This window comes from Panthera onca, chromosome C1 (assembly GCF_046562875.1).
Source record: "Panthera onca isolate mPanOnc1 chromosome C1, mPanOnc1 haplotype 2, whole genome shotgun sequence".
Taxonomy (NCBI): Eukaryota; Metazoa; Chordata; class Mammalia; order Carnivora; family Felidae; genus Panthera; species Panthera onca.
The window spans coordinates 200,689,319-200,716,651 of record NC_138346.1 but is presented as its reverse complement, the minus strand read 5'-3'; the positions used below and the strand labels follow the sequence as shown (position 1 = coordinate 200,716,651).

The following is a 27,333-nucleotide window of genomic DNA, read 5'->3' as shown; positions in this document are numbered from 1 at the left end:
TGCCATTGGCAACTATGTGGATGGAACTGGAGGGTATTATGCTAAGTGAAATTAGTCAGAGAAAGACAAACATCATATGACTTCACTCATATGAGGACTTTAAGAGACAAAACAAATGAACATAAGGGAAGGGAAACAAAAATAATATAAAAACAGGGAGGGGGACAAAACAGAAGAGACTCATAAATATGGAGAACAAACTGAGGGTTACTGGAGGGGTTGTAGGAGGGGAGATGGGCTAAATGGGTAAGGAGCACTAAGGAATCTACTACTGAAATCGTTGTTGCACTATATGCTAACTAAGATTGTAAATTTAAAAAAATAAAAAATAAAATGAAAAAAAAAAAAAGACCAAACCCCAAATTTTGTTATTTTAAGGAGCACCCTATCATAAGAAAACAGTAATTTTTTTTAATTTTTAAATTCTTCTGTCTTCTAATCTTTTTTAAATGTTTATTTACTTGTTTTGAGAGAAGGGGAGAGAATCCCAAGTAGGCTCAGTGCTGTCAGCACAGAGCCCAACATGGGGCTGGATGCCACGAATCAAGAGTCAGATGCTTAACCATCTGAGCCATGCAGGCATCCCAGGAACTACTAATTTTTATTTTTATTTTTTATTTTTGTATGTTTATTTATTTTTGAGAGAGAGAGAGTGGGGGGGGGGGTGGGAAGAGCAGAGAGAGAGGGAGGCAGAGTATCTGAAGCGGGCTCTGCACTGATAGCAGAGAGCGCAATGTGGGGCTTGAACTTACGAACCATGAGATCATGACCTGAGCTGAGGTTGGACATTTAACCGAGTCAACCAGGTGCCCCAGGAACTACTAATTTTTAAAATTCAAAGTTCTAGTAAGTGAAGATTCTTTCTTACTGGATATGGAAACATTGTATACGCTGCCCCTATAATATATATTATATACTTCCTCCTCATCTTCCACTAAGCCAGTCATTTAGCAGTCTGATATCTCACAAGTGAAACTTTGGCATTAATACTGAGAGAATAGGAAAGCCCCTCACAAAGGAAACTGTGTTTTGGTTGGAGGAGCCATATACCTATTGTGTTTTATTATCTCTTAAAGTTCTGGTGAAACTTGAATATAACCACGATTCCTATGGTAAAAGAATACACTGTTATTATGTTCTATACCCCAGCAACTTGGAATAGAAGATAATGAATGCTCTTAAGCAAGCAAGCAAACAAGGGGCGCCTGGGTGGCTCAGTCGGTTAGGCGTCCAACTTCGGCTCAGGTCATGATCTCACAGTTTGTGGTTTCGAGCCCAGTGTTGGGCTCTGTGCTGACAGCTCGGAGCCTGGAGCCTACTTCAGATTCTGTCTCCCTCTCTCCCTGCCTCTCCCCCCGACTTGTGCTCTGTGTCTCTCTCTCTCTCTCAAAAATAAACATTAAAAGAAAAAAGCAAGCAAACAACAGAAAATAAATAAAACAAAATCCCAATCTCTTCAAGTGAATGAATGAATGTATTTTCTTTATCCTCCCTGCCAACCAGCAAAAGAACAGAGAGCAGGATAAAAAGGAAATCAAAGGGTCAACTACACTTCAAAAAAACCCACAAAACCCAAAAATATTTAGAATAAGAAAAAAAGAAAAGAAATCAGTGCTCTACTTCTGTTACACAAATCAGTAAGGTATACGGGGCCATTCACATTCCCAGGCAGGCTGGTGTTAGAGTCTTTCTTCTTATTGATAGATGATCACTTCCTGTGGACCTCTGCTTTCCTAGTCCAGGGTTAGAGACCTAAATATCTAGAATTTAAACATGAGCTAGTGTTAGCAAAATATCTAGGAAAAGATAGAGAACGTTATATGAACAAAAACACATATTTGACTATAAGACAACATAGGTAAAAGAACATAGGCCTTAGAGTTTGATGTACCTGTGAGTGAATTTTTTGCCCTAACACTTATTGTGTATCTTGACATAATTAACTTCTGTAAATTTAACTGATATAACTTTTCTAAATGTATTTCCTCATCTGCAAAATGAAGATATATCTACTTCGGATTGTTGCTATGAAAATTAATAAAATAACGCCTACAAAGCTCCTGATATAGTGCCTGGCACATAGAGCTGCTCAGTTGATAGTAATTTATTATTGATAACAAATGTACATTGTCTTTCCCAAAATGTTTGCTATAGAAAAATTATTGTATTATGAATTTAAATTTTCATTGTTAGGAGTTGATATTTGGTATTAAGGCCCCTTCCAAAGGTATTGAAATATTAAACCAGCACCATGGGAAATCTAGAAAATTTTGGAAGTTCTTTGAGAATGATGAACGAAACTGCCACCCCCTACTTGGTGACATAGTTACTCTATAGGAGAAAGGTGAACCTCGGTTAGTTTTAGAAGGGAATGTATATGCCACAGTTTTGATCACAGCATGCTTTTTGTTAGTTGCATGAATTTATTCAGGATGTGGAGAGAGACCAGCGATCTAAGAAGTAGGGTGCTCATGATGAATGTATTTTTCTTTTAAATAAATCTTTTTCCCCCTTTCCCTAGCTGCTCAGATAAAGAATTTGATGAGCCAACTAGGAACTAAGCAGGACTCAAGCAAACTACAGGAAAATCTGTGAGTAGCTTCCTAACAAGGTTGGGTTTGGTGAGGGCCCTCTAGGATGCACTTACTGTCCTTGCTGCATGGCAGCTCACTTAGGTTTCAGGCCTATGGAGTCAGAATGACAGGCAGTGGAACATGAAGTAATAGTTGGATCTAGAAGAGGGGCACCAAAATATATTCATGGTTTGTGATCTCCATTGCCTTTCAAAATCCTTGAACTCCGATTCTTTCTTCCTTGGGCAGTTTAGGAATTTGAGGAAGTAGAGAAGGGAACTCCTACCACTGTTAAACTATATTCTGCCTAAATGAGCCTCCTTGTTGGCACAGGACTCCTGATGATCTGCAGAGGTCATCTAGTCTAGTGGGATTTCCAACTATAAACACTAGAAAAATGTATTCCGAATGACCGGAGGGGCGTCTGAGGGAGAGGAGAATGGACTGGTAGTAGGGACTCATGAATCTTTTTATTACATCCTCCTTGACCCCATTTCTGCTTTTGGAAGTTTTATTCTTCATCTTTAAGATATATTGAAGGATATTCTTCATTTCCTGTCCTTGATGGTGTGAATTGAGAGACTGACTTACTACTCTGAGCTTTTTCTAGGGAGATGTGAAAAATCTTCGTGTTGGTCATGTGTTAGTCATGTCTGGGAGGTTCAGGCCCTTAATTGACTGCCTCTTGTTTTGACTCCCTTGTCTTTTAATCTTGGAGGCCCCTTTGCAGTGAAAAAACACTAACGATTAGTAGTGTGGTTTCTCTGTCCTCCCTTAAAACCTTTGTAGAAATGGCGAGAGAGTAGAGGAAACCATGACTAAAAGGAGCTCTTTTAGGGTTTCCACTACTTTCCAATCCCACTTAATATAATGCATATTCTTTCCTCTTTAATTTCCCTTGTCTTATACTCCGTATGTGTTTTTACACAGTACAGGTCTTCTTTGTTTTGGAGGGAAGAGCCAGAAAGTCAAGCATGAAGGACAGTAGGGAGCCAAGTATAAAGCTGAAAAAGCACCAGCTTTAAGCAAGAACGTGGGTGTAGATCTTTGGAGGTTGTTCCCTAGGGTGGAAACTGTGCTTTTAGTGCATATTTCCTCCAACCCCCAGTGTCTGCATTTTGTCTCCAGTCAGTGGCCTGTGACAGGCAGCAGCTGTGCAGAACTGCCGGGCAGTTCAACGTAAATTTTGTGAGAACTCAGTGTGTTCCAACTATTCGAGTTAGGTGTGGGGGCAGCTGCTCTTAAATTTCTATCAGAACTGCTGATAGGCTTTTCTTGTCTCCATGAAGAGTTAAAATACCTGATCTGCAGGTTTCACCTAGGCAGGTTCTTTCTACTGAGTGACATGTTTTTGACTGAGTCGTATTTGTGGAATTTTGTGTGTGGGGGGACCTGGGCCTCTGGGAACCCATTCCTTCAAGTACTGTTTCACTCCCTGCATCGCAAGGCACTGTGAGCACAAGCTGGCACAAAGTGTGACAGCTCTTGAGCGGTGGGAATACCCTGAATCATGTCTTTTCTCTCTCAGGCAGCAGTTACAGCACTCCACAAATCAGCTTGCCAAGGAAACAAATGAGTTACTGAAGGAGTTAGGGGCCTTGCCTCTTCCCTTATCTGCTTCGGAACAGGTAGGTATTTTCTGGGGTGTATATGTGTGTATGTTTGTTTAATAGGAAAGGACTTCATGAGAGAGAAAAAGTTTCCCAGACAAACAAAAATTAAAGGAGTTTGTGACCACTAAACCAGCCCTGCAAGAAATTTTAAGGGGGACCTTCTGAGGGGAGAAAAGATGAAAATATATATACGTATATATAAATACCAAAAGCAACAAAAGATTAGAAAGGACCAGAGAACACCACCAGAAACTCCAACTCTACAAGCATCATAATGGCAATAAATTCATATCTTTCAGTACTCACTCTAAATGTGAATGGACTCAATGCTCCAATCAAAAGACATAGGGTAACAGAATGGATAAGAAAACAAGATCCGTCTATATGCTGTTTACAAGAGACCCACTTTAGACCTAAAGACACCTTCAGGTTGAAACTAAGGGAGCGGAGAACCATCTATTATGCTAATGGTCAACAAAAGAAAGCCAGAGTAGCCATACTTATATCAGACAATCCAGACTTTAAAATAAAGAGTATATCAAGAGATGCAGAAGGGCGTTATATCATAATCAAGGGGTCTATAGACCAAGAAGACCTAACAATTGTAAACATTTATGTGCCAAATGTGGAAGCGCCCAAATATGTAAATCAGTTAATCACAAACATAAAGAAACTCATCGATAGTAATACCATAATAGTAGGAGACTTCACCCCACTCACAGCAATGGACAGATCATCTAATCAAAAAATCAACAAGGAAACAATGGCTTTGAATGACACACTGGACCAGATGGACTTAACAGATATATTCAGAACATTTCATCCTAAAGCAGCAGAATATACATTCTTCTCCAGTGCACATGGAACATTCTCCAGAATAGACCACATACTGGGACACAAATCAGCCCTCAGCAAGTACAAAAAGGTCAAGATCATACTGTGCATATTTTCAGACCACAACGCTATGAAACTTGAAATCAGCCATAAGAAAAAATTTGGAAAGGTAACAAATACTTGGAGACTGAAGAACATCCTACTAAAGAATGAATGGGCTAACCAAGCAGTTAAAGAGGAAATTAAAAAGTATATGGAAGTCAATGAAAATGATAACACCACAACCCAAAACCTCTGGGATGCAGCAAAGGTGGTCATAAGAGGAAAGTATATGGCAATCCAGGCCTTCCTAAAGAAGGAGGAAAGATCTCAGATACACAACCTAACCTTACGCCCTAAGGAGCTGGAAAAAGAACAGCAAATAAAACCCAAAACCAGCAGAAGACAGGAAATAATAAAGATTAGAGCAGGAATTAATGCTATCGAAACCAAAAAAACCAGTCTAACAATGAAACCAGAAGCTGATTCTTTGAAAGAATTAACAAAATTGATAAACCACTAGCCAGTTTGATCAAGAAGAAAAAGGAAAGGACCCAAATAAAATCAAGAATGAAAGAGGAGAGATCACAACCAATACAACAGAAATAAAAACAATAATAAGAGAATATTATGAGCAATTATATGCCAATAAAATGGGTAATCTGGAAGAAATGAAAAAATTCCTAGAAACATATACACTACCAAAACTGAAACAGGAAGAAATAGAAAATTTGAACAGACCCATAACCAGTAAGGAAATCGAATTAGTAATCAAAAACCTGCCAAAAAACAAGAGTCCAGGGCCAGATGGCTTTCCAGGGGAATTCTACCAAACATTTAAGAAAGAGTTTGTTCCAAAAAATAGAAATGGAAGGAAAACTTCCAAACTCTTTCTATGAAGCTAGCATTACCTTGATTCCAAAACCAGACAGAGACCACGCTAAAAGGAGAACTGTAGACCAATTTCCCTGATGAATATGGATGCAGAAATTCTCAACAAGATATTAGCCAACTGGATCCAACAATACATTAAAAAAGTTATTCACTGTGACCAAGTGAGATTTATACCTGGGATGCAGGGCTGGTTCAATATCCACAAAACAATTAATGTGATTCATCATATCAATAAAAGAAAGGACAAGAACCGTATGATCCTCTCAATAGATGCAGAGAAAGCATTTGACAAAATACAGCATCCTTTATTGATAAAAACCCTCAAGAAAGTAGGGATAGAAGGAGCATACCTCGAGATCATAAAAGCCATATATGAACGACCCAACACTAATATCATCCTCAATGGGGAAAAACTGAGAGCTTTCCCCCTAAGGTCAGGAACAAGACAGGGATGTCCACTCTCGCCACTGTTACTCAACATAGTATTGGAAGTCTTAGCCTCTGCAGTCAGACAACACAAAGAAATAAAAGGCATCCAAATCGGCCAGGAGGAGGTCAAACTTTCACTCTTCACAGATGACATGATACTCTATATGGAAAATCCAAAAGATTCCACCAAAAAGCTGCTAGAATTGATTCATGAATTCAGCAAAGTTGCAGGATATAAAATCAATGCACAGAAATTGGTTGCATTCCTATACACCAACAATGAAGCGACAGAGAAATCAAGGAATCGATCCCATTTACAGTTGCACAAAAAACCATAAAATACCTAGGAATAAATCTAACCAAAGAGGTGAAAAATCTATACACTGAAAACTATAGAAAGCTTCTGAAAGAAATTGAAGAAAACACACAAAAAAAAGGAAAAAGATTCCATGCTCCTGGATAGGAAGAACAAATATTGTTAAAATGTCAATACCACTCAAAGCAATCTACATATTCAATGCAATCCCTATCAAAGTAACACCAGCATTCTTCACAGAGCTAGAACAAATAATCCTAAAATTTGTATGGAACCAGAAAAGACCCCGGATAGCCAAAGCAATCTTGAAAAAGAAAACCAAAGCAGGAGGCATTACAATCCCAGACTTCAAGCTATACTACAAAGCTGTAATCATCAAGACAGTATGGTACTGCCACAAGAACAGACACTCAGATCAATGGAACGGAATAGAGAACCCAGAAATGGACCCACAAACGTATGGCCAACTAATCTTTGACAAAGCAGGAAAGAATATCCAATGGAATAAAGACAGTCTCTTCAGCAAGTGGTGCTGGGAAAACTGGACAGCAACATGCAGAAGAACCTAGACCCGCTTTCTTACACCATACACAAAAATAAACTCAAAATGGATGAAAGACCTCAATGTAAGACAGGAAGCCATCAAAATCCTCAAGGAGAAAGCAGGCAAAAACCTCTTTGATCTTGCCCACAGCAACTTCTTACTCAACACGTTTCCAGAGGCAAGGGAAACAAAAGCAAAAATGAACTGGGACCTCATCAAAATAGAAAGCTTCTGCACAGTGAAGGAAACAATCAGCAAAACTAAGAGGCAACCGACAGAATGGGAGAAGATATTTGCAAATGACATATCAGATAAAGGGTTCGTATCCAAAATCTATAAAGAACTTATCAAACTTAACACCCAAAAAACAAATAATCCAGTGAAGAAATGGGCAAAAAACATGAATAGACACTTCTCCAAGGAAGACATCCAGATGGCCAACCGACACATGAAAAAATGCTCAACATCACTCATCATCAGGGAAACATAAATCAAAACCACAATGAGATACCACCTTACACCTGTCAGAATGGCTAACATTAACAGCTCAGGCAACAACAGATGTTGGCGAGGATGTGGAGAAAGAGGATCTCTTTTGCATTGTTGGTGGCAATGCAAGCTGGTGCAGCCACTCTGGAAAACAGTATGGAGGTTCCTCAAAAAGCTAAAAATAGAACTACCCTATGACCCAGCAATTGCACTACTAGGCATTTATCCACGGGATACAGGTGTGCTGTTTTGAAAGGACACATGCACTCCCACATTTATAGCAGCACTATCAGCAATAGCCAAAGTATGGAAAGAGCCCAAATGTCCATCGATGGATGAATGGATAAAGAAGATGTGGGATATATATACAATGGAGTATTACTCGGCAGTCAAAAAGAATGACATCTTGCCATTTGCAACTACATGGATGGAACTGGAGGGTATTATGCTAAGTGAAATTAGTCAGAGAAAGACAAAAATCCTATGACTTCACTCATATGAGGACTTTAAGAGACAAAACAGATGAACATAAGGGAAGGGAAACAAAAATAATATAAAAATGGGGAGGGGGACAAAACAGAAGAGACTCATAAGTATGGGGAACGAACAGAGGGTTACTGGAAGAGTTGTGGGAGGGGGGATGGGCTAAATGGGGAAGGAGCATTAAGGAGTCTGCTCCTGAAATCACTGTTGCACTATATGCTAACTAACTTGGATGTAAATTTAAAAATAATTTAAAAAAATAGGAAAGGACTTCATTTTAATGGGAAGGCAGTGTGTGAAACTAAAGTGACTTGGCCTTTGGTGCTAGGTAGACCTTCTCTGACCCTCAGTTTCCTTATCTGTAAAATGGGGTTATGTGACTGTTGTGACGATAGGAAGAATGTATGCACCAGATCTTGCAGAGTGCCTGGCAATTAGTAGCTACTCAATATCTGCGGCTATTTTTAATAATAACATTGAATATATTAATAAAATGAGCTTAACTGGAAAGGAATCTCAGCGTTTGCATCTCTGGGGTTTGGCTAGCAGCTTTGTTTGGTCCTGCTTTGTTTTGCATGCAGTCTCTGTAAATAATTTCAATCAGATGTTTTTCCTTTCTATTTTGCAGTTACTTTCATGTCCCATCATGAGTCACTGATAAGCCTCAGGTTGAAGAAGTGCTCAGGGGAAAAGATGTCTCTTTTCAAGTTATTTTATTCAGTGGTCATTGAAATCCTTTAAAAACACACACTTTTTACTGGAGTTCATTGTTCCCTTGATGTGCCAGGCCTTTTCTTCACATGTTCCTGAAGTCATTGTGCCTCCTTCTTTATTGTGGTTTGACCTGTTATTCCCTATCATTCATGGTCTACCTCAAATCCTCTCCTCCTAGAAAAAAACCTTCTCCATCTACCTTAGCCTACTGTGATTCCATTTGGCTTTTTATTATTGAATTTTTTTATGATGTTTTATCTCTGATGGCTCTAAAGACAAGGCCTACAACTTCCCTATTCTGGATTGTTTTTCATCTTGTGAGTTGTAGCTAGGTGGAACGTGAAATAATTCTAGTGTGCTGTGATCATTTAAAAAAATGAAATAGAGGCACCTGGGTGGCTCAGTCAGTTGAGCGTCTGACTTCGGCTCAGGTCATGATCTCTCAGTTTGTGAGTTTGAGCCCCACATCAGGCTCTGTGCTGACAGCTCAGAGCCTGGAGCCTGCTTCGGATTCTGTGTCTCCCTCTCTCTCTGCCCCTCCCTGACTCACGCCTCTATCTCTCTGTCTCTTTCTCTCTCAAAAGCAAATAAACATTAAAAATGTTTTTAAAAATGAAATAGAGTAGAAATATCAGAATGTATACCATGTAGGGGTACCTGGGTGGCTCAATTGGTTAAGCATCTGACTGTGGCTTAGGTCATGACCTCAAGGTTCTTGAGTTCAAGCCCCGCATCAGGCTCTCTGCCATCAGCACAGAGCCTGCTTCAGATCCTCTGTCCCCCTCACTCTCTACCCCTCCTCAACTAGAGCACATGTATGCATGCCCTTTCTCTCTCTCTCTCAAAAATAGGAGCACCTGGGTGGCTTGGTTGGTTAAGTGTCTGACTTCAGCTCAGGTCATGATCGCATGGTTCGTGAGTTCAAGCCCTGCGTTGGGCTCTCTGCTGTCAACGCAGAGCCTGCTTCAGATTCTGTGTCTCCCTCTCTATCTGCTCCTCCCCCGTGCTCCCTCTCTCAAAAATAAACATTTAAAAATAAATTAATTAATTACTTAAAACATGAAAAAACATGTGTGCCATGTAATAAAGGGAAATATATATTACAGGAAGCTTCCATTTCATACATATGTGTATATATGGTAGTAGGTCAAGATGTCACATTCTCCTTTTTTTTTTTTTATGTTTATTTATTTTTGAGAGAGGTGGTAGTGGGGGGTGGGGTGCACGCATGAGCTGGGGAGGGACAGAGGCGAGAATCCCAAGCAGGCTTTGAATTGTCATTGCAGAGCCAAGATAGGGGGTTTGAACTCATGAACCATGAGATCAGGACCTGAGCGGAAATCAAGAGTCAGATGTTCAACTAACTGAGCCACCCAGGTGCCCCCCCTCAAGATGTCTCATTCTTACTGCATGTCTCCATCAAAAAGTTTGAAAATGTGAGTTTAACCCATACCTGAAGCCTATGTTTAGTCTTTGGAGTTTTGGCGCCCCCTTGCACAAGAGAGGAGCCAAGACTAGATGCTTTGTCGTGCTACAAAGTAGCTACGATAAAAAGTGATCTTAATGTAATCAGCTTTGGTTATCCTTGTATGTGCTGCTCAGTTGTTACTCATACTGATATTTCACTTAGGGACCAGTTCCCCTTGCCGTCCAATATCCCCATATTGTTCCCAAATTACCCCTTTCCTCTTCCCAGCTGGGCTTGTGGATGGTTTTAGTAGTAATGAAAAAGGAGTCTAAGGGTTTGATGAAAGCTGAGTGTTGAAAGTACTGAAGAGTTAAAAAGTAGCCTAAACAAAAATAGTTAAATCCGCTACCAAAAAAAAAAAAAAAAGGGGTTAAGTGTATTTCAAAATCAAAAAGAAGTTATTTTTGGATCATGCATGCTGTTGTTCCCTTCCATTATCTTGGATCATTAGGAACACAAAATAGATCTACAATTGTAATTCCTTGATTCCCTTCCCCTGTTGTGCTGAATACCCTTTTCCCTTTCGATTCTTTTTTCATCTCATCAATCTTAGCCTTACCACCATCTTTTTGCTGCAGTTCTGTGTATCAGACCATATATCCTGCTTTCGGTCTTTTTTCACCCTTATGTGCTATCAGCAGTGATCTTCTATTTGCCAAATATAGTGGCCTTTTTTGAGTTTTGGTTTTTTTTTTAATTTAGAGAGAGAAGAGGGAGCACGAGCAGGAGAGAGGGGCAGGGGGAGAGAGAGAGAGAGAGAGAGAGAATATCTTAAACAGGCTCTGTGCTCAGCATGGAGCCTGATAACGGAGCTCAATCCCACGACCCTGGGATCATGACCTGAACTGAAATCAAGAGTTGGACGCTCAACCGACTAAGCCACCCAGGTGCCTACCCCCTTTTTTCTTTTCTTTTTGTTTTAATGTTTATTGATTATTGAGAGAAAGAGAGAGAGCATGAGCATGGAGGGACAGAGAGAGGGGGGAACACAGACTGTGAAGCAAGCTCCAGGCTGTGAGCTGTCAGCACAGAGCCCAATGTGGGGCTTGAACTTGCAAACCGAGAGATCATGATCTGAGCCGAAGTTGGATGCTTAACCGATTGAGCCACCCAGGCCCCCCCCCCCCCCCCCCCCCGCTTTTTTTGGAGTGTTTAGTCACTCTTCTGTTTCATTTGAAACAGCCCATCTTGCCTATACTGAAACTTTCTTCTTCTTTCCACGATCCCCTTTCAGTCTGTCCCCCAACTCTGGTATCCCTTGCTGGCTTCTTTTCTCTTTCCCTAGATGGAGTCTCTGCCTTCTTCTCTGACTCTCAGTCTTCCTAGAAGTGGGCATGTCCCAAGGCTCTGCCATTGACCCTCTAATTTTCTTAGCCTCTGCTTTCTCCTTCAAGAGGCTTATCTACTTTTATGAGCTCTCTGTGACCTTTGTGAACTTGACCCCCAGATCTTTTCCCAGCCCTAGCCCCTAACCTCTAAGGACTAGGCCCATATTGCCAATTCCTGTTCTAATATCCCACTTTAATCTGCTTTCATCAAAAATTATGTGTTGTCTTATACTGAATTCTTCCCATTTGACCCAAACCCCTTAACTAAGCTGATTGATAATACTTATTGTCATAAAGAAGTTTGTGCCTTTTCACCTAATATTCCCATTCTTGCAAATTTATCCTAAGGAAAAAAGTTTGAAGAAAAAAAACTATAGTCTGGAGACGGATTTTTTTGGATTTGCAGTCTACCCCTTCCACTTACTGACTGTGTGATCCTAGGCAAATTGTTAACTTCTCTGTGCCTTGGTTTTCTGATCTGTAAAATATATATAGTACCTAATTTATAGGTTGTTGTATGAATTAAGTGAGTTATTATGTAAAGTACTTATAACCATACCGATACATTGTAAACACTGTATTAATATTAGCACTTACAGCGGGGCTCACATTAACTTTATTTATAATAGTTAAAAACTGGGAACAATCTAGAAGGAATGTTTACATAAAATTTACTAGATCAACCTGGTAGAGTATTATGTAACGAAGACCATAATTATGAAGAGTATGATAACATGGAAAATGTTTATGATATACTTAAAGATAGTATTTTTATGGGGCACCTTGGCTGGCTCAGTCGGTGGAGCATGCAACTCGTGATCTCAGGGTTGTGAATTCAAGTGCCACGTTGGGCATGGAGCCTACTCAAAAAAAAAAAATTAGTTTTGGATAGTGAGATTAGGGAATTATGGCTTTTCCCACTTATTGTTATAATGTTTATGTGAAAATAAATCCCAGAAAAGGAGAAACTTTCTTCATCTAAATTTGCTTTCAGTATTACCATAACTCTCCCATGTGTGGTATTTGAGTCATTCTTGACTTTAACCCCTTGCTGCACAGCCAGTCACTAACTCATAAAATTTATTAAACTCATGTCTTTGCGTTCCCATTACTGATACAATGTCCTCCTAACCTTTAACCTAGAATATTGCAATACTCTTTTTGACTTGTTTCTTTTTTCCATCCCATCTTGTACACCGTGGCAGACTATGTTTTCTTCTAAATTATCATTTTGTACCCATCAACGTTTCTTGCTCAGACATTTTTGTTGCTCTGTGTTCTTCAGAAGTTGAATCCCAAACTGATTAGCTTGGCATTTATCTTTGACCACTTGAGTTCTTACTGATTATACCTGCCTCTGAACTCCTATAGTATTAATTGATTATAGCAGTTATTTATAATGAGTTGTGACTTGTGTGTCTGTATCCTTTATCTGTAAGTAGATGGCAAGCCGTTTGAGCTCAGGGATGAGTTTTTACTTCTGTGTTCTCAGCACATAGCAAGTCCTTTCAGTATGTGTTTTTTGAGACATAGAATCAGTAAGCTTAGCAAAGAGAGCCTGTAATAAAGTAGTTTTCAGGTTCTCAAAGATTTTAAGCCTCATTACAGTATAAAGGAAAATGATTATCATAGTTGGGGGGGGGGGGAAGCTATGTACTCCATATAGATGAATAGTTTTAACATAAAACAATCTCTTTGGGGTTCATTCTGGGCCTAAAGTTATTTATTCCGCTTTTAGATTCTCCAGGGAACCAAAATTCTCAATTGCAATTCTCTCTGAAATTACCTTACAAGGTAAATGACACACAGTTTCCAGGTTTGTCAGAGGAAAGAAGGAAAATTCAAACTTGGCCTATGGTATTCATGAGGGATTTAAATTAGCAAAGAACAAATGTATTCATTTAAGGAAGACCTTATTTTATAGTAATTTTTTTGGTTAGAAATCTTGAGGGGGACTAGTTTTGCTTTTAATGGGAATTAAAGCCACATTATTCAGGGTTAATGTGAAATTTCAAGTCCTTATTTATTTCCTTAGCGCCAGCAGAAACTTCAGAAAGAACGCCTCATGAATGACTTCTCTGCAGCCTTAAATAATTTCCAGGCTGTGCAGAGAAGGGTATCTGAAAAAGAAAAGGAGAGTATTGCCAGAGCAAGAGCTGGATCTCGTCTCTCGGTAAGTTTATTCCCAAAAGAAGACTTCTGCAATTTCATGATGTTCTTTTCCATGTTGTTGGGTTTTTTTTTCCTCCTGACTCTGACCATTTTGACCATTAGCTTTTATTATCCCCATTCCCCCCCACACACACCTCAGTGATAATAAACAGAGACATTAGCTGCTATGAAAATGCCAGATTGGTACAACCTATATACAAAATATGTATGCAGGGTGCCTGGCTGGCTCAGTCAGTAGAGCATGTGACTCTCAATCTCAGGGTCATAAGTTCAAGCCCCACGTTGGGTGAAGAGCCTACTTAAAATGAAAACTAAAATAAAATATGTATGCATATGGTCAAAGACCAGAAAGGAATATGCACAAAGTTTTGAAAAAGTGACAGGTAGAATTGCATGCAATTTCTTTGTTATTATATTTGTCTTAAAGACTTAAAAAAAGAAAAAAATGAATCTATTTTCTAGAATACAGCAGGCGAGGTTATTTGGACTAGACCTCTCTTTGAAATGAACTAATACTAAATTTTATCAGAAGTATAAAAGAGTCATGAAAATATTAAGGTCAAAATCTAAGAGAAGGTGAGATCCATAGAGAGAGGTAAGCTGAGCACTGAAACTGCTTTTGCATGGAGTACGTTTACGGACGACAAACTTGAACTTCAGTTTTGATGTTTTTATGGCCTGAGGGGGAACAAAAGTCAAAACCCAGAGTACACACAAGGTGGGGAATCTAAAAGAAGGTGCTACTCCAATTAAACTGGACCCTAAAAGGCCATATTCTTTTCGGGATGGGTATGCCAAAAGTAAGCCCTTCTTTCCCACAAAAAGATTGCATTAGCACTGAGCTGAGCAGGTGGTGGAGGACAGCAGGGGAGAGGGGACATTCAGACAATAAGTTGTAGCACAAAGGAACCTTGAAGCAAGTTTACTGCCCAAATTCATACTACATGAATGGCCCCAAAGCCTCAAGCTTCAAGTAGTTCTGCAATGGTAGAGTATGTAGGTGCCAGGCAGAAGTGAGTACACATCCTTTCTTGTTAGATAAGCCTAGCCCTGAAAGAATACCCTCAAACAATTTTTGTAGCATAATGATCAGCACTGGGTTAAAAATAACCAAGTACACAAAGAAGTAACTCTGAACAAGAACTAGTAGGAACAACAGTGAGGTGAAATAGACCTACAGAGACTTCATATATTAGAATTAGAAGATAACTGTAACTTACTGGGTTTAAAGAAATAAAAGAAAAAATTTTTAAGTCATTATTTTATTTTTTTTCTAATGTTTTTCTTTTTGAGAGAGAGACAGAGCACGAGTGGGAGAGGGGCAGAGAGAGAGGGAGACACAGATTCCGAAGCAGGTTCCAGGCTCTGAGCTGTCAACACAGAACCCAATGGCGGGGCTCGAACCCACAAACCGTGAGATCATGACCTGAGCCCAAGTCGGACACTTAACTAAGACACCCAGGCGCCCCAAAGTAAAAGAATTTTGAAAACATCTACAGGAAGCAGGAAACTATACAAAACTTTGGAAAAGAGTCAGAATATTTTCTAGAATTGAAAAATATGGAAACTAAAAACTTGATTGATGATTTAACTAGAAAATAGAAGATATTTTCTATCTTTTTCTTTTTAATTTTTTTTTAACATTTATTCACATTTTGAGAGACAGAGTATGAGCAGGGCAGTGGGAGAGAGGGAGGGAGACACAGAATCCGAAGCAGGCTCCAGGCTCTGAGCTGTCAGCACAGCACAGATGCGGGGCTTGAACTCACGAACTGTGATCGTGACCTGAGCCGAAGTTGGACTCTCTACCAATTGAGTTACCCAGGTGCCCTGATATTTTCTATCTTATGATATTATGTATCAGCATGTAGGACGGGGTTAAGAAGTTAAATAGGAAGAAAGATTATGAGAAATGGAGAATGAAGTGAAGGATCTAACCTAGTTTTAATTGGAGTTTCAGAATAAGAGCGGAGCAAACTTAGAACAGAGGTGATATTTGAAGAGATAATGGCTGGTAATATTTTAGAACTTATGAGAGGCACTAATCTTCAGTTTCAAAAAGGCAAACAAATCTCAAAACGAATAAATAAAAGACTTGCATGTAGATACATCAGAGAGAAACTTCAGAACTCTGAAGAAAAAGGAAAATTGTAAAAATAGCCAGGGAAACTATAGAATACCTTCAAAGATGCAGTAGTTGGATTGGCAGTTGATTTCTCAATATCAACAGTGGAAGCCAGTCAAGGACTGTCTTTAATGTCCTAAAGGACAATAACTGCCTACGTAGGATTCTAAACCCAGTGAAAATAGATATCCAGAATGAGGGCTAATTAAAGACATTTTCAGTCAAAAGTGAGTTTACTCTCAGCACACCTTACTTAACATTCTAAAAAATGTACTTTAGGGAGAAGGACGGTGAACTCAGATGGAAAGTCTGAAAAGCAGAAAGGAATGAAGAGCAAAGAAAGTGGTAAATATGTGAAAAGACAAACCACAAACAGAGAGAAGATATTACTATATGTATACCTGACAAGGGATTAGTAGTAACCAGAATATAGAAAGAATTCCCATGAATCAATATGAAAAAGATACAACCCAATAGAGCAGTGGTTTCTCAGACTTTTTGATCTCAGGACCCTATATTACACTTAAAATCATTAGGGACGCCAGAGAGCTTTTATTTGTATGAATGGTATCTACTGATAAATACTAGAAATTAAAACTGTGAGGTTTTAAAAATGTTTATTCATTTACAAATAATAAACCCATTACATATTAACATAAATATAAATTAGATTTTCATTAAAAATAACTGCTTTTGGATGTACTCTGGTACATCCAAATGTGTTGGTCTGTTTTGTATTTTGATTGGATCTTTTATCCACATATGATTTTTATATCATGTATTTATCATTTGGAAGATATTGATTCCCCAAGTTATGCAGGTCTTCCAAATGTTGATATACTTCAGTATACAATATCAAAAGGTAATATAGTTATCTTCAGTTTTATCAGAAAAATCTTTAAGAGACTTTGAGAGAGTTGTGAAACTCTTAAGTTCACAAGTGGTAGATACAAATTTTCCAGCATTCTGGTTTTTTTATTTGAAAGCTAGATTTCTTTTAAGTTTATTATTTATTTTGAGAGAGAGAGAGAGCGAGCGAGCATAAGTTGGGTAGGGCCAGAGAGAGGGAGAAAGAATTCCAAGCAGGCTCCTCCGCGCTATCAGCTCAGAGCCCGATCAGGGGCTGGAACTCACAAACTGTGAGATTGTGACCTGAGCTGTGATCGAGTTGGATGCTTAACTGACTGAGCCACCCAGGTGCCCCTGGAAGCTAGATTTTTTATCACTGGCAACACACACTGTCCGTTGTTGTCCTTGAGGTGACAAGCTTACATTGTTTATCTTCAAGAACTTATCTGCCAGGGGCGCCTGGATGGCTCAGTTGGTTCAGCATCCAACTTCAGGTCAGGTCATGATCTCACAGTCTGGGAGTTCAAGCCCCACATCAGGCTCTGTGCTGACAGCTCGGAGCCTGGAGCCTGCTTCGGATTCTGTGTCTCCCTTTCTCTAACCCTCCCCCGCTCATGCTCTGTCTCTCTCTGTCTCAAAAGTAAATAAACATAAAAAAAGAAAAAAAGAACTTATCTGCCAAATACCAATGTGAATAACCATAGATTGTTATACATATATCACACATACAGAAGTTTGTAATTATATATATAGACAAATTTTATTAAAAGTTTACACATTTTTTAAAGTTTGTAACAGTTTTATATATAAATTATATTAAATATGTAAAATGATGTCCCCTAAAAGGAAGTAGCTAGTTCAGCCAGCAGCTCAATTACACATGTGCTTTTCCTGGAGACAAGCATTGGATTTCTGTACAGCACAGAAGTGCTTTGTGTGTACTTCAGGTCTCATACGGAATGTTTTAAAGACCTGTATTGAGGTCTTGAGATATACTTAGTTTATAATTTTAATGGCTTCATTAAGGACGAACTGGCTTTTTTGTGTATAGTGATGAAGAATACAATAACAGTAGTGCAGTTTGGTGCCACTGCCTTGCATTCGCATTAAAATGCCAGCAGTTTTATCCACCATTGTTTTTGTTCCATGAGTGTAAACATCAACACAGTGAAAATGGCAAATAACATCTTAGTATTATTTTAAATAATGGTCAAATGGAGAGGTACTCAACTTCTTCAGTAGTTATGAAACTGCAAATTAAAACCACAATGAGGTACTATTTCATGTCCAAAAGTAGGGCAAAAATTTTAAGTTCTGTGAACACTGAGGGTAGTTGTTATAGATACGATACAACAGGAACATTCCTACCTGGCCAGTTATAGTCTGAAGTGAAGCAACCCCTGGAAAACACTTTGCCTGTAACTTCAGAACACATCAGTTCTATCCTAGAGAAAACTGTAAATTTGTATATCAGGATATATGTATTAGAATGTTCACAGCAGCATTTTTTGTAGCAGTCAAAAATTGGAAACCTCCGAATGTCCATCTGTTGTAGAACAGATAAATGCATTATGGTGTGTTCACATACTATAATATACAGCTAAGTAAGGAAATGCATGAACCACAGTTACATTCAGCATCAGGAATGGATCTGGCACAATCTGGTTGTGATCCAATCAAAGCATGAAAGAATACAAACAGTGTAACTCCATGTGAAGTTCAAAATCAGGTAAAATGATATTAAATACGGATTCATATCACTGTATTAAAAATACAAGAAAGTGATCACCATAAAGTCAGGGTAGTATTACTTTAAGGGCAAGGGAAGGGGTTTGTAATTGGAGAAGGGCACATAGGTAGGCTTGAGGACACTAGCAATGTTTTTGTTTCTTTCTTGATCTGGGGAAAGAATAAAAATTAAAACAACCAAAAAAACCTCACAGTGTTCCTCTGGATGGGTTGAATTTTGAAATTTTCTCCATTTTGTTTGCTCTTTTAATTATTGCTATTATAAAAAGGCAATTTTTCTAATTGGAATAGATTGCTCTTTTAAAATCTTTTCTTGTTTTTAATATATGCATTAGACAGATTTTTGAACTGAGTCTGCCACTTTAGTGTCTGATATGCCATAAATGTCCATTTAAAAAAATCTTCACATGTTGTGAAAGTTTGTTTCCTTGCAAGTTTTCAACTCTTTCCCTTATTCTGCCTCCATATAGATTGTAAAATAGGTTATCATGATTACTGTTTACTCCTCTCTCCTACCCATGTTCTCTCTGTCCTGTTCAGTAGGGGTGCCGTTCTGAGCCCAGATATGCTTTTAGCTACTTCACATCCATTTCCTAGTCGAGACAGATTGCCAGAGGCCTGTGTCATCTTACAGATCCTGTTGGAGCCAAGGAATGTTGCTTCTTTATACTGTAGCGAAAGGAAGCATTGTTTTGTGTGTCTGTGACGTATTTCTGGATAACAGCAGCAATAATGCCATCTGCTTTCTAGGCGGAGGAGAGGCAAAGAGAGGAGCAGCTCGTCTCATTTGATGGGTAAGGAATTATCCATATAGCCTGCTGGCTGGTTGAGATGGGATTCTGTACGTTTTACTTACCTCTAATTTTAAAAAACAATACAGAAAAGAAGGAAAAATAAAGGGAGATGTGGGGTGAGTAATTTATAATCCACCAAATAAAGTTAAAAAGTCAAAACCGTGGGCTTTTCTAAGATCTTTGAATTAGGGAAGGAATAATTTCAAGGTGAATAAAAAAGCCAAAGGAATCCCTGATGTCTTTGTGTTGGGAAGAGAGCTTGGCTCCCTAGGAGTAAGTATTAACACATGAATCTACAGATTAGGATTTTACCTCTTATTCAGATTTAAGTTTTTCAAAGTTCTTGGGTCTCTGTTTACCCATCTCTAAAACGGAAGCAACTCATTCTTTTAGGAGCAGTACAAGAAAAAAAGCAAACAATTTGCACCTGAAAGACATCTTCTTTTTTCACTTCTCCAAACTGAATTAACCAATTGCATAGAAATGTATTTGTGGTATTCAGAACTTAAAATGCTTTATCATAGGTACGTATCTGTCTCTCCCCACTACACTGTGAGCACCTCAAAGGTGTGCCTGGTGGGATCTATTTTATTCAGCTTTGTATCTCTAGCGCATGGAGGAAACCCTTTAAATACTGTGGAGATGATGTCTGATTTATGCCGACCATTGGGAAAATGCTTAATACTGGATTTCCAAAGTGTTTTATGTCTAACATAATATGTAGTGTGCCTTTTTTCTAAATATGGTACCTGAAAAGAAGAGTTAAAACATTTCACTAGCTTTTTATTTTAGTTTTCTTTTGAGAGGCATTTAACCCAAAGCATAACCTCAAGGAATTTTCTGAAAACCAGAGGATGTGATTCTGTTAGACAAATTGGAAAAGCACTGACAGATCGCTTAGCCTGCTCTCCTCCACCCATTTAGTACCCGGGAGACCAACACAGCTTGCACTTTGAGAGGGGATGGGCCAGTATGCTTCATTGACTTCAAGTCTCTGTCTGCTTTCCTTGTCTAGTAAGCCCTGGCAAGATTGCAGAACGTGTACCCCCAGCTGGAAAACAGCAAGGAGTCCCGTCCCTTATAATCCTGCTTCATCTCTGTTTTGCCCATGGGAGCTGAGACTTTGTTTTCTTGGTGTTATCAGCTCTTCGCCTCCAGATAGGAAGAACATGGCCCTCAAGGACTTTGTATTGATACCAGAGGCGTTCGAGCCCTAGTAGTGTCCTTGGATAGGCTCTGCTGGTAGTCGAGATGTTGTAGGCGTCTCGTGTACACCTTAGAGAGGAGGAATCAACTAATGTGCTTGTCTCCTTGCAGCCATGAGGAGTGGAACCAGATGCAGAGCCAGGAGGATGAGGTGGCCATCACTGAACAGGATCTGGAACTTATTAAAGAGAGAGAAACAGCAATTCGGCAGCTGGAGGTGAGAGCCAGGTTGTGTTGTTTGTTTGACTCTGTGTATCTGCACTCTAACCCACCTGGATTTTCCCTCAGTGATTATGAAAAAGCATGAAATGAGTCCTTATGTGATTTGTATATTATATCTCAGTGTAATCATGGCGAATTTGAACTACTCTTACCACAGTACCGGCCACGGTGCCCAAAAAGACTCAAATCCTTTCTTCAATTACCATATCGTACATGGTGTCCACGAGAACGACAGAGCAAGGCATGAAGAACAGAGCAAGGCAAACATATATTTTATTGCTCGTTAATACTTTGCCCCTAGACCTCTATGTCAACTTCTAGATCAGGTAGGAGTCTATGGAGAGAGCCCCTTTGCTTAATCTGAGTACCTCAGAATAAAGGCAGACCAAAAAGTTTGCTTAATTTTTGTGCCTCCCAAAGTCCAGTCCCAGGTTGTGGATATAGTTCAGTGCAGAGAAACAGGAACAGTTTTTGAGGTGGGGGTTGAGGGAAAGGTCTTGAGGCCTTTCTTACCTGATTTTCAGGTTAACCTTAACTTATGTAGTGACCAGCATATTCTTTTTTTTTTTTTATGTTTATTTATTTTTGAGAGAGAGAGAGAGAGCATGAGCACACACAAGTGGGGGAAGGGCAGAGAGAAAGGGTTCGAACTCACAAACTGGGAGATCATGACCAGAGCCAAAGTCGGATGCTCAACCAACTGAGCCACCCACAGCAACCCCATGACCAGTATATTCTTAAACTTAAGGAGTTTTCTCCTCCACACAGCTAGAAGACTGCCATCCCTGGGGGCAGTGGGGAGAGGGGGGCTGTAGAGAGGAGAAACTTGGAGCGCCTCTATGACCTTCAGCTGTGGCAGTGGCTCTGAACTCTGTACCTTAGTGTCACTTGGAGATTTTTTTTCCAAATGCTCAGCTGTCCTCCCTTACCCACCAACTATTAGTTTCAATTTTGTGAAATTCCTATTTTTTGTATGTTAAAAATGGGCAGATAGCCACAAGAGGCCCTGGGCATGGATTTTTTTTTTTTTTTTTTTACAAACCTACCAGGTGATTATAATGGACATTCAGGGTAGAGACTCACTGCCCCACTGCCCTAGAGACCATTGGTGTTTGTGTTTATTTTTTTTTTAGTGTTTATTTATTTTTGAGAGAGAAAGCATGAGCAGGGAAAGGGCAGAGAGAGAGAGAAAAAGAGGATCCGAAGCAGACTCTGGGCTGACAGCAGAGAACCCAATGTGGGGCACGAACTCACAAACTGAGAGATCATGACCTGACCCAAAATTGGACACCCAACCAGGCGCTCCTGTGTTTTTTATATATATATATATATATATATATGTATTTAAATTATATATATATATTTAAAATAAATATATATATTTTTAAAATACATATATATATAAATATATATTTATTTAAAATAAATATATATTTTTTTAAAATATATCTATAAATATATATTTTAAAAATATATATATATTTAAATATATATATTTAAAATAAAATATATGTATATTTAATATATATATTTATATATATTTAAAATAAAAATATATGTGTATATATATATATATTAAATATTTATTTATTTTTGAGAGAGAGACAGAGTATAAGTGGGGGAGGGGCAGAGAGAGAGGAAAACACAGGATCCAAAGCAGGCTCCAGGCTCTGAGCTGTCAGCACAAAGCCTGACATGGGGCTTGAACTCATGAATGGTGAGATTGTGGCCTGAACCGAAGTTGGAAGCTTAAGTGACTGAGCCACACACACACACACACACACACACACACACACACACGTGTATAATTTTTACTAATTTTTATTTGTAATTTTTTTCACTTTTTTATTTTCTTTTTTAATTTTTTTTTAAGTGTCTGTGTTGAGATGGAACAATTCATCCTCAACTGTGATGATTTTATTGTCTTCAAAGATGTCTTATTTTTTCTCTTTTTCACCTACTGCAACTAATCATCAACTTGGTTCTCTGACATTAGAAATACTGTTCTAGCAGAGAGTCGAGTGAGACATGCAGCTAAGGAAAGCAGTGTAAGGTGGTGGATGTCAGGAGCATAGTGGGCACTTGACAGATTCAGCAACATTACGTCCAGATGCCTTAACTGGGGCTGGATTTTCCTCTCCAGTCATTTCCTACATCTACTGTACAAACCCTATTCTTTTTTCTTTTTTTAAGTTTATTTATTTATTTTGAGAGAGAGCGTGCACGCATGCGCGCGCGCGCGCGCACACACACACACACGCATGGACACAAGTGGGGGAGGGGCAGAGAGAGAGGGGGAGAGAGAGAATCCCAAGCAGGCTCTGCACCATCAGCGCTGAGCCCAATGCAGGGCTCAAACCCACGAACCATGAGATTGTGACCTGAGCCGAAGTTGGACACTTAACGGGCTGAACCACCAGGTGCCCCACAAACCCTATTCTAATGGAGAAACAACACAGTGTTGTGTCTCCTCGACTCTCACACTGCACTTCTAACATTTCTGGCCACCAAATGTGGGCTTCATCCACATGAAGCAATTCTGTAATACCAGCTGGGTGTTTTACAATTTAACCCAATTCTGACACTATCTACCTGGAGTTAGCATCAGATCCCACAGGTTAAGGGCTCAATCCCACAAGACTGCATCCTCTCCACAGCTTGGGAAGCCAGTTGTAAGTCTAGGTTGTTACCTGTGCTTCTGACAGGCTGTCAATTGGAGGTTCTCATGGCCTTGGCTTTGATTAATTTGCTAGAGCAGCTTAGAGCTTAGGAAAACAGTAGGTTACTGCTTTATCATAAAAGGTTACAGCTTAGGAGCAGCCAGATGAAGAGATACACAGGGGAATGGGTGTGGAGCTTCCATGCCATCTCCACGTGCACCACTCTCCCAGGACCTCTGTGCTCACCAACCCAGCAGTGTTCTCAGTCCTGCCGTTTAGTATTTTTGTGGAGGCTTCGTTATGTAGGCATGGTTGATTAAATCATTGGCTATTGGTGGTTGAGTCAACCTCCAGTCCCTCTGATGAGAAGATTGGTTCCCCTGGCAACCAGCCCCCATCCTGAGGGGCTTTCCAAAAGCCTTGTTCTTTTTTTTTTTTTTAATTTTTTTTTTTTTTAACGTTTATTTATTTTTGAGACAGACAGAGACAGAGCATGAACGAGGAGAGTCAGAGAGAGAGAGGGAGACACAGAATCCGAAGCAGGCTCCAGGCTCTGAGTTGTCAGCACAGAGCCCGACGCGGGGCTCGAACTCACGGACCGCGAGATCATGACCTGAGCCGAAGTCGGCCGCCTAACCGACTGAGCCACCCAGGCGCCCCCAAAAGCCTTGTTCTTAACATAAGCTCAGGTGTGGTTGAAAGTGGTTTCTTATGAATAACGAGAGATAATTTTATCTCTCTTATCACTCAGGAAATTTCAAGGGTTTTAACAGCTCTGCTCCAGGAACAGGATGAAGACTAAATATATACTTCTAATTATAAATCACAATTGCATACCTGTGTTGTAACCCAACTGGGCTCTTTGCTCTTTAACTCTGTTAACTTTTTGTTTATATGGCTTCTCTTTTGCTTTAAGGTACAACTCAAGTCCTACTTCTTCTGTAAGCCTTTCTCTACACTCCTTACTGTACTATTTACTAATCACTTCCTATATAATGACTTATAAAGGAAAGTACTGATCCCACCCCCTTCCATCCCACCCCAGTAGCTAGTCAGTCTTTCTGTATCTACAGCAACTAGCAGACTGTGCCAACTACAGTAGACTCTTAGCAAGTAATTGAGGTTTTGAGGTGCTGGTAAGAACTAGTCTTGCTAAGCTATGATTAGGAAGTCATGGCTTTCAAGGCATTGTTTTTTATCGTGCCATTCCGAGAAGCAGTATATTGCAATTGAAAGAGCCTGGACTTGGGGCACCTGGATGGCTCAGTCAGGTAGGCGTCCGACTCTTGATCTCAGCTTAGGTCTTGATCTCAGAGTCATGAGTTCGAGCCTCGTGATAGGCTCCATGCTGGGCTCCCCGGAGCCTACTTATAAGGAAAAAAAAAAAAAAAGAGCGTAGGCTGTAGAGATATTCTGGCCCCAACACTTAGTTTCCTCACTGACCAGCTTTGTGACCAGTTATATAACCTCTCTGAGCCTTATTATCCTCAGAGATACTTGACTTCATACAGTTACTGAATAGTTAATGTAAATATCATAGAGGCATAGTAACATAATAAAAATATCATGAACTTTTCGTTCTCAGCTCTGCCACTAGCTATCTTTGAGACCTCGGGACAAGTCATAAACCTCTCTGAGCCCCAGTTTTCTGTACAATGGGGATAATATATGTTTCATTTTGTTGTCATGGGTACCAACTAAGTAATGATTAATAATAGCTAACACATGGGGCGCCTGGGTGGCGCAGTCGGTTAAGCGTCCGACTTCAGCCAGGTCATGATCTCACGGTCCGTGAGTTCGAGCCCCGCGTCGGGCTCTGGGCTGATGGCTCGGAGCCTGGAGCCTGTTTCCGATTCTGTGTCTCCCTCTCTCTCTGTCCCTCCCCCGTTCATGCTCTGTCTCTCTCTGTCCCAAAAATAAAATAAACGTTGAAAAAAAAAAAAAAAAAAATAGCTAACACTTATGAAATGCTTATCACACAGTTCTGAGAACTTTATATCAATTTATTTAGTACTTCTGTGCTTTAGTATGAGATGGGTACCGTCATTATCCACATTTTAGAGAGGCTGGCCCAAGATGGTACAAGACTGTGGAGGATTAACTTCACACAGCAAGACTGTGGGTCCTCTCTAGCTGACATTCAGACTCTAAGAGTCTGTGCTGAATTATCTACCAGGTATAGTTCTTGGCACATAGTAGGCATTTAGTAAATGTTAATTAACATTATTTTCATTTTCAGTTTGTGGAGAAAGCATGATTTATGAGCCTTAGAAACACGTGTTATGTTTATAGCCAAAATTTTAGCTAAGTAGAGGAACTGAATTGTCTAACATGTTGCCTAATATTAATTATTTTTTGTGTTCCTTAGGCTGACATTTTGGATGTCAATCAGATATTTAAAGATTTGGCCATGATGATCCATGATCAGGGTGATCTAATTGGTATGTATCATTGATTCCTTTACCATAAGGTGAGTTAATAGTAGTATTTGTGTATGAGGAAGTCAGTAAGATGTGTCTTAGGAATTTAGGAATGCCATTTAAAAATTATTAAATTTGGGGCACCTGGGTGGCTCAGTCGGTTGGGCATCCGACTTCAGCTCAGGTCATGATCTCATGGTTCACGACTTTGAGCTCCGCATTGGGCTCTGTGCTGACAGCTCAGAGCCTGGAGCCTGCTTCAGATTCTGTCTCCCCCTCTCTTTCTCTGCCCCTCCCCTGCTCGCACTCTGTCTCTGTCTCTCAAAAATGAATAAATGTTTAAAAAAATTTTTTTAATAAATAAAAATTAAAATTATTAAATTCATTTTCTTAGCCCTTCTCTTATAGTGTCAAATGTAGATGCAAAAGTGAGACCCCCATGAGTACTCAGCTCAACTTGCCATAGCCTCTTTTTATTTTTATTTATTTATTTATTTTTTAATGTTTATTTATTTTTGAGCGAGAGAGAGACAGAATGTGATCAGGAGAGGAGCAGAGAGAGAAGGAGACACAGAATCCGAAACAGGCTCCAGGCTCTGAGCTGTCAGCACAGAGCCCGACTCGGGGCTCGAACTCACAAACCGTGAGATCATGACCTGAGCCAAAGCCGGACGCTCAACCGACTGAGCCACCCAGGCGCCCCTCCATAGCCTCTTTTTAAGTCTTTGGCTGTTTAGGAAAATAGCTGTTGGCTTCCCAGCTTTTATCGCCAGAAACTTGCACAATTTTGGGATTAGTAACTCTTTTTTTAAGCTTTTTTATTTGGAAATAATTTCAAGTTTAGAAAAGTTGCAAAAATAAAAATACTACAGGAACTCTTTTGTAACCTTTACCCGGATTTACCTCTTATTAACGTTCTACCCCATTTGCTTTATATTTGCTCTAAGTCTTTCTCTCTAAATATATATGTGTATACACGATTTTTTCTGAAGCATTTGTGGGTCAGTTGCATACTTCATAACCCTTTACCACAAAAAGAGTTCACTATTTATTTCCAAAGAATAGAGAGCTATTCTCTTACCCAGTTAGTAACTTTTGATTTCATGGCTGGATAGCTGGATAGATGGTGGTCAAACCAGAACCCACAATATCAGGAGTGTGTTTAATTTGCCATCTTGAAACATCGAGTGTGGTAAAAACATCCACTGCCCTTCTTTTTCTTTGCAGACAGCATAGAAGCCAATGTGGAAAGCTCAGAGGTACATGTAGAAAGAGCCACTGATCAGTTACAGCGAGCTGCCTACTATCAGGTAAAAGCAGGTACCAAAGAAAGTCACTGTGCTGCAGATTTATGGGCCATCACGGCTCATTGACACGTTCAGAACAGCTGCAGCCTTTTGCCTGTTAGGCTT

General features: G+C 39.6%; 1 protein-coding gene across 1 annotated transcript in view; it reads left to right on the top strand.

Annotated features, from left to right (window-relative positions):
• The window catches only part of STX12 (syntaxin 12), a 42,358-nt gene that overhangs the window by 12,324 nt on the left and 2,701 nt on the right, over window positions 1-27,333 (top strand). Inside the window, exons 2-8 of the mRNA XM_060622974.3 lie at window positions 2,522-2,591; window positions 4,102-4,201; window positions 13,760-13,897; window positions 19,370-19,413; window positions 20,731-20,836; window positions 25,870-25,942; window positions 27,149-27,231. Coding sequence (XP_060478957.1) covers window positions 2,522-2,591; window positions 4,102-4,201; window positions 13,760-13,897; window positions 19,370-19,413; window positions 20,731-20,836; window positions 25,870-25,942; window positions 27,149-27,231 — 614 coding nt within the window. The remainder of the gene's footprint in view (window positions 1-2,521; window positions 2,592-4,101; window positions 4,202-13,759; window positions 13,898-19,369; window positions 19,414-20,730; window positions 20,837-25,869; window positions 25,943-27,148; window positions 27,232-27,333) is intronic.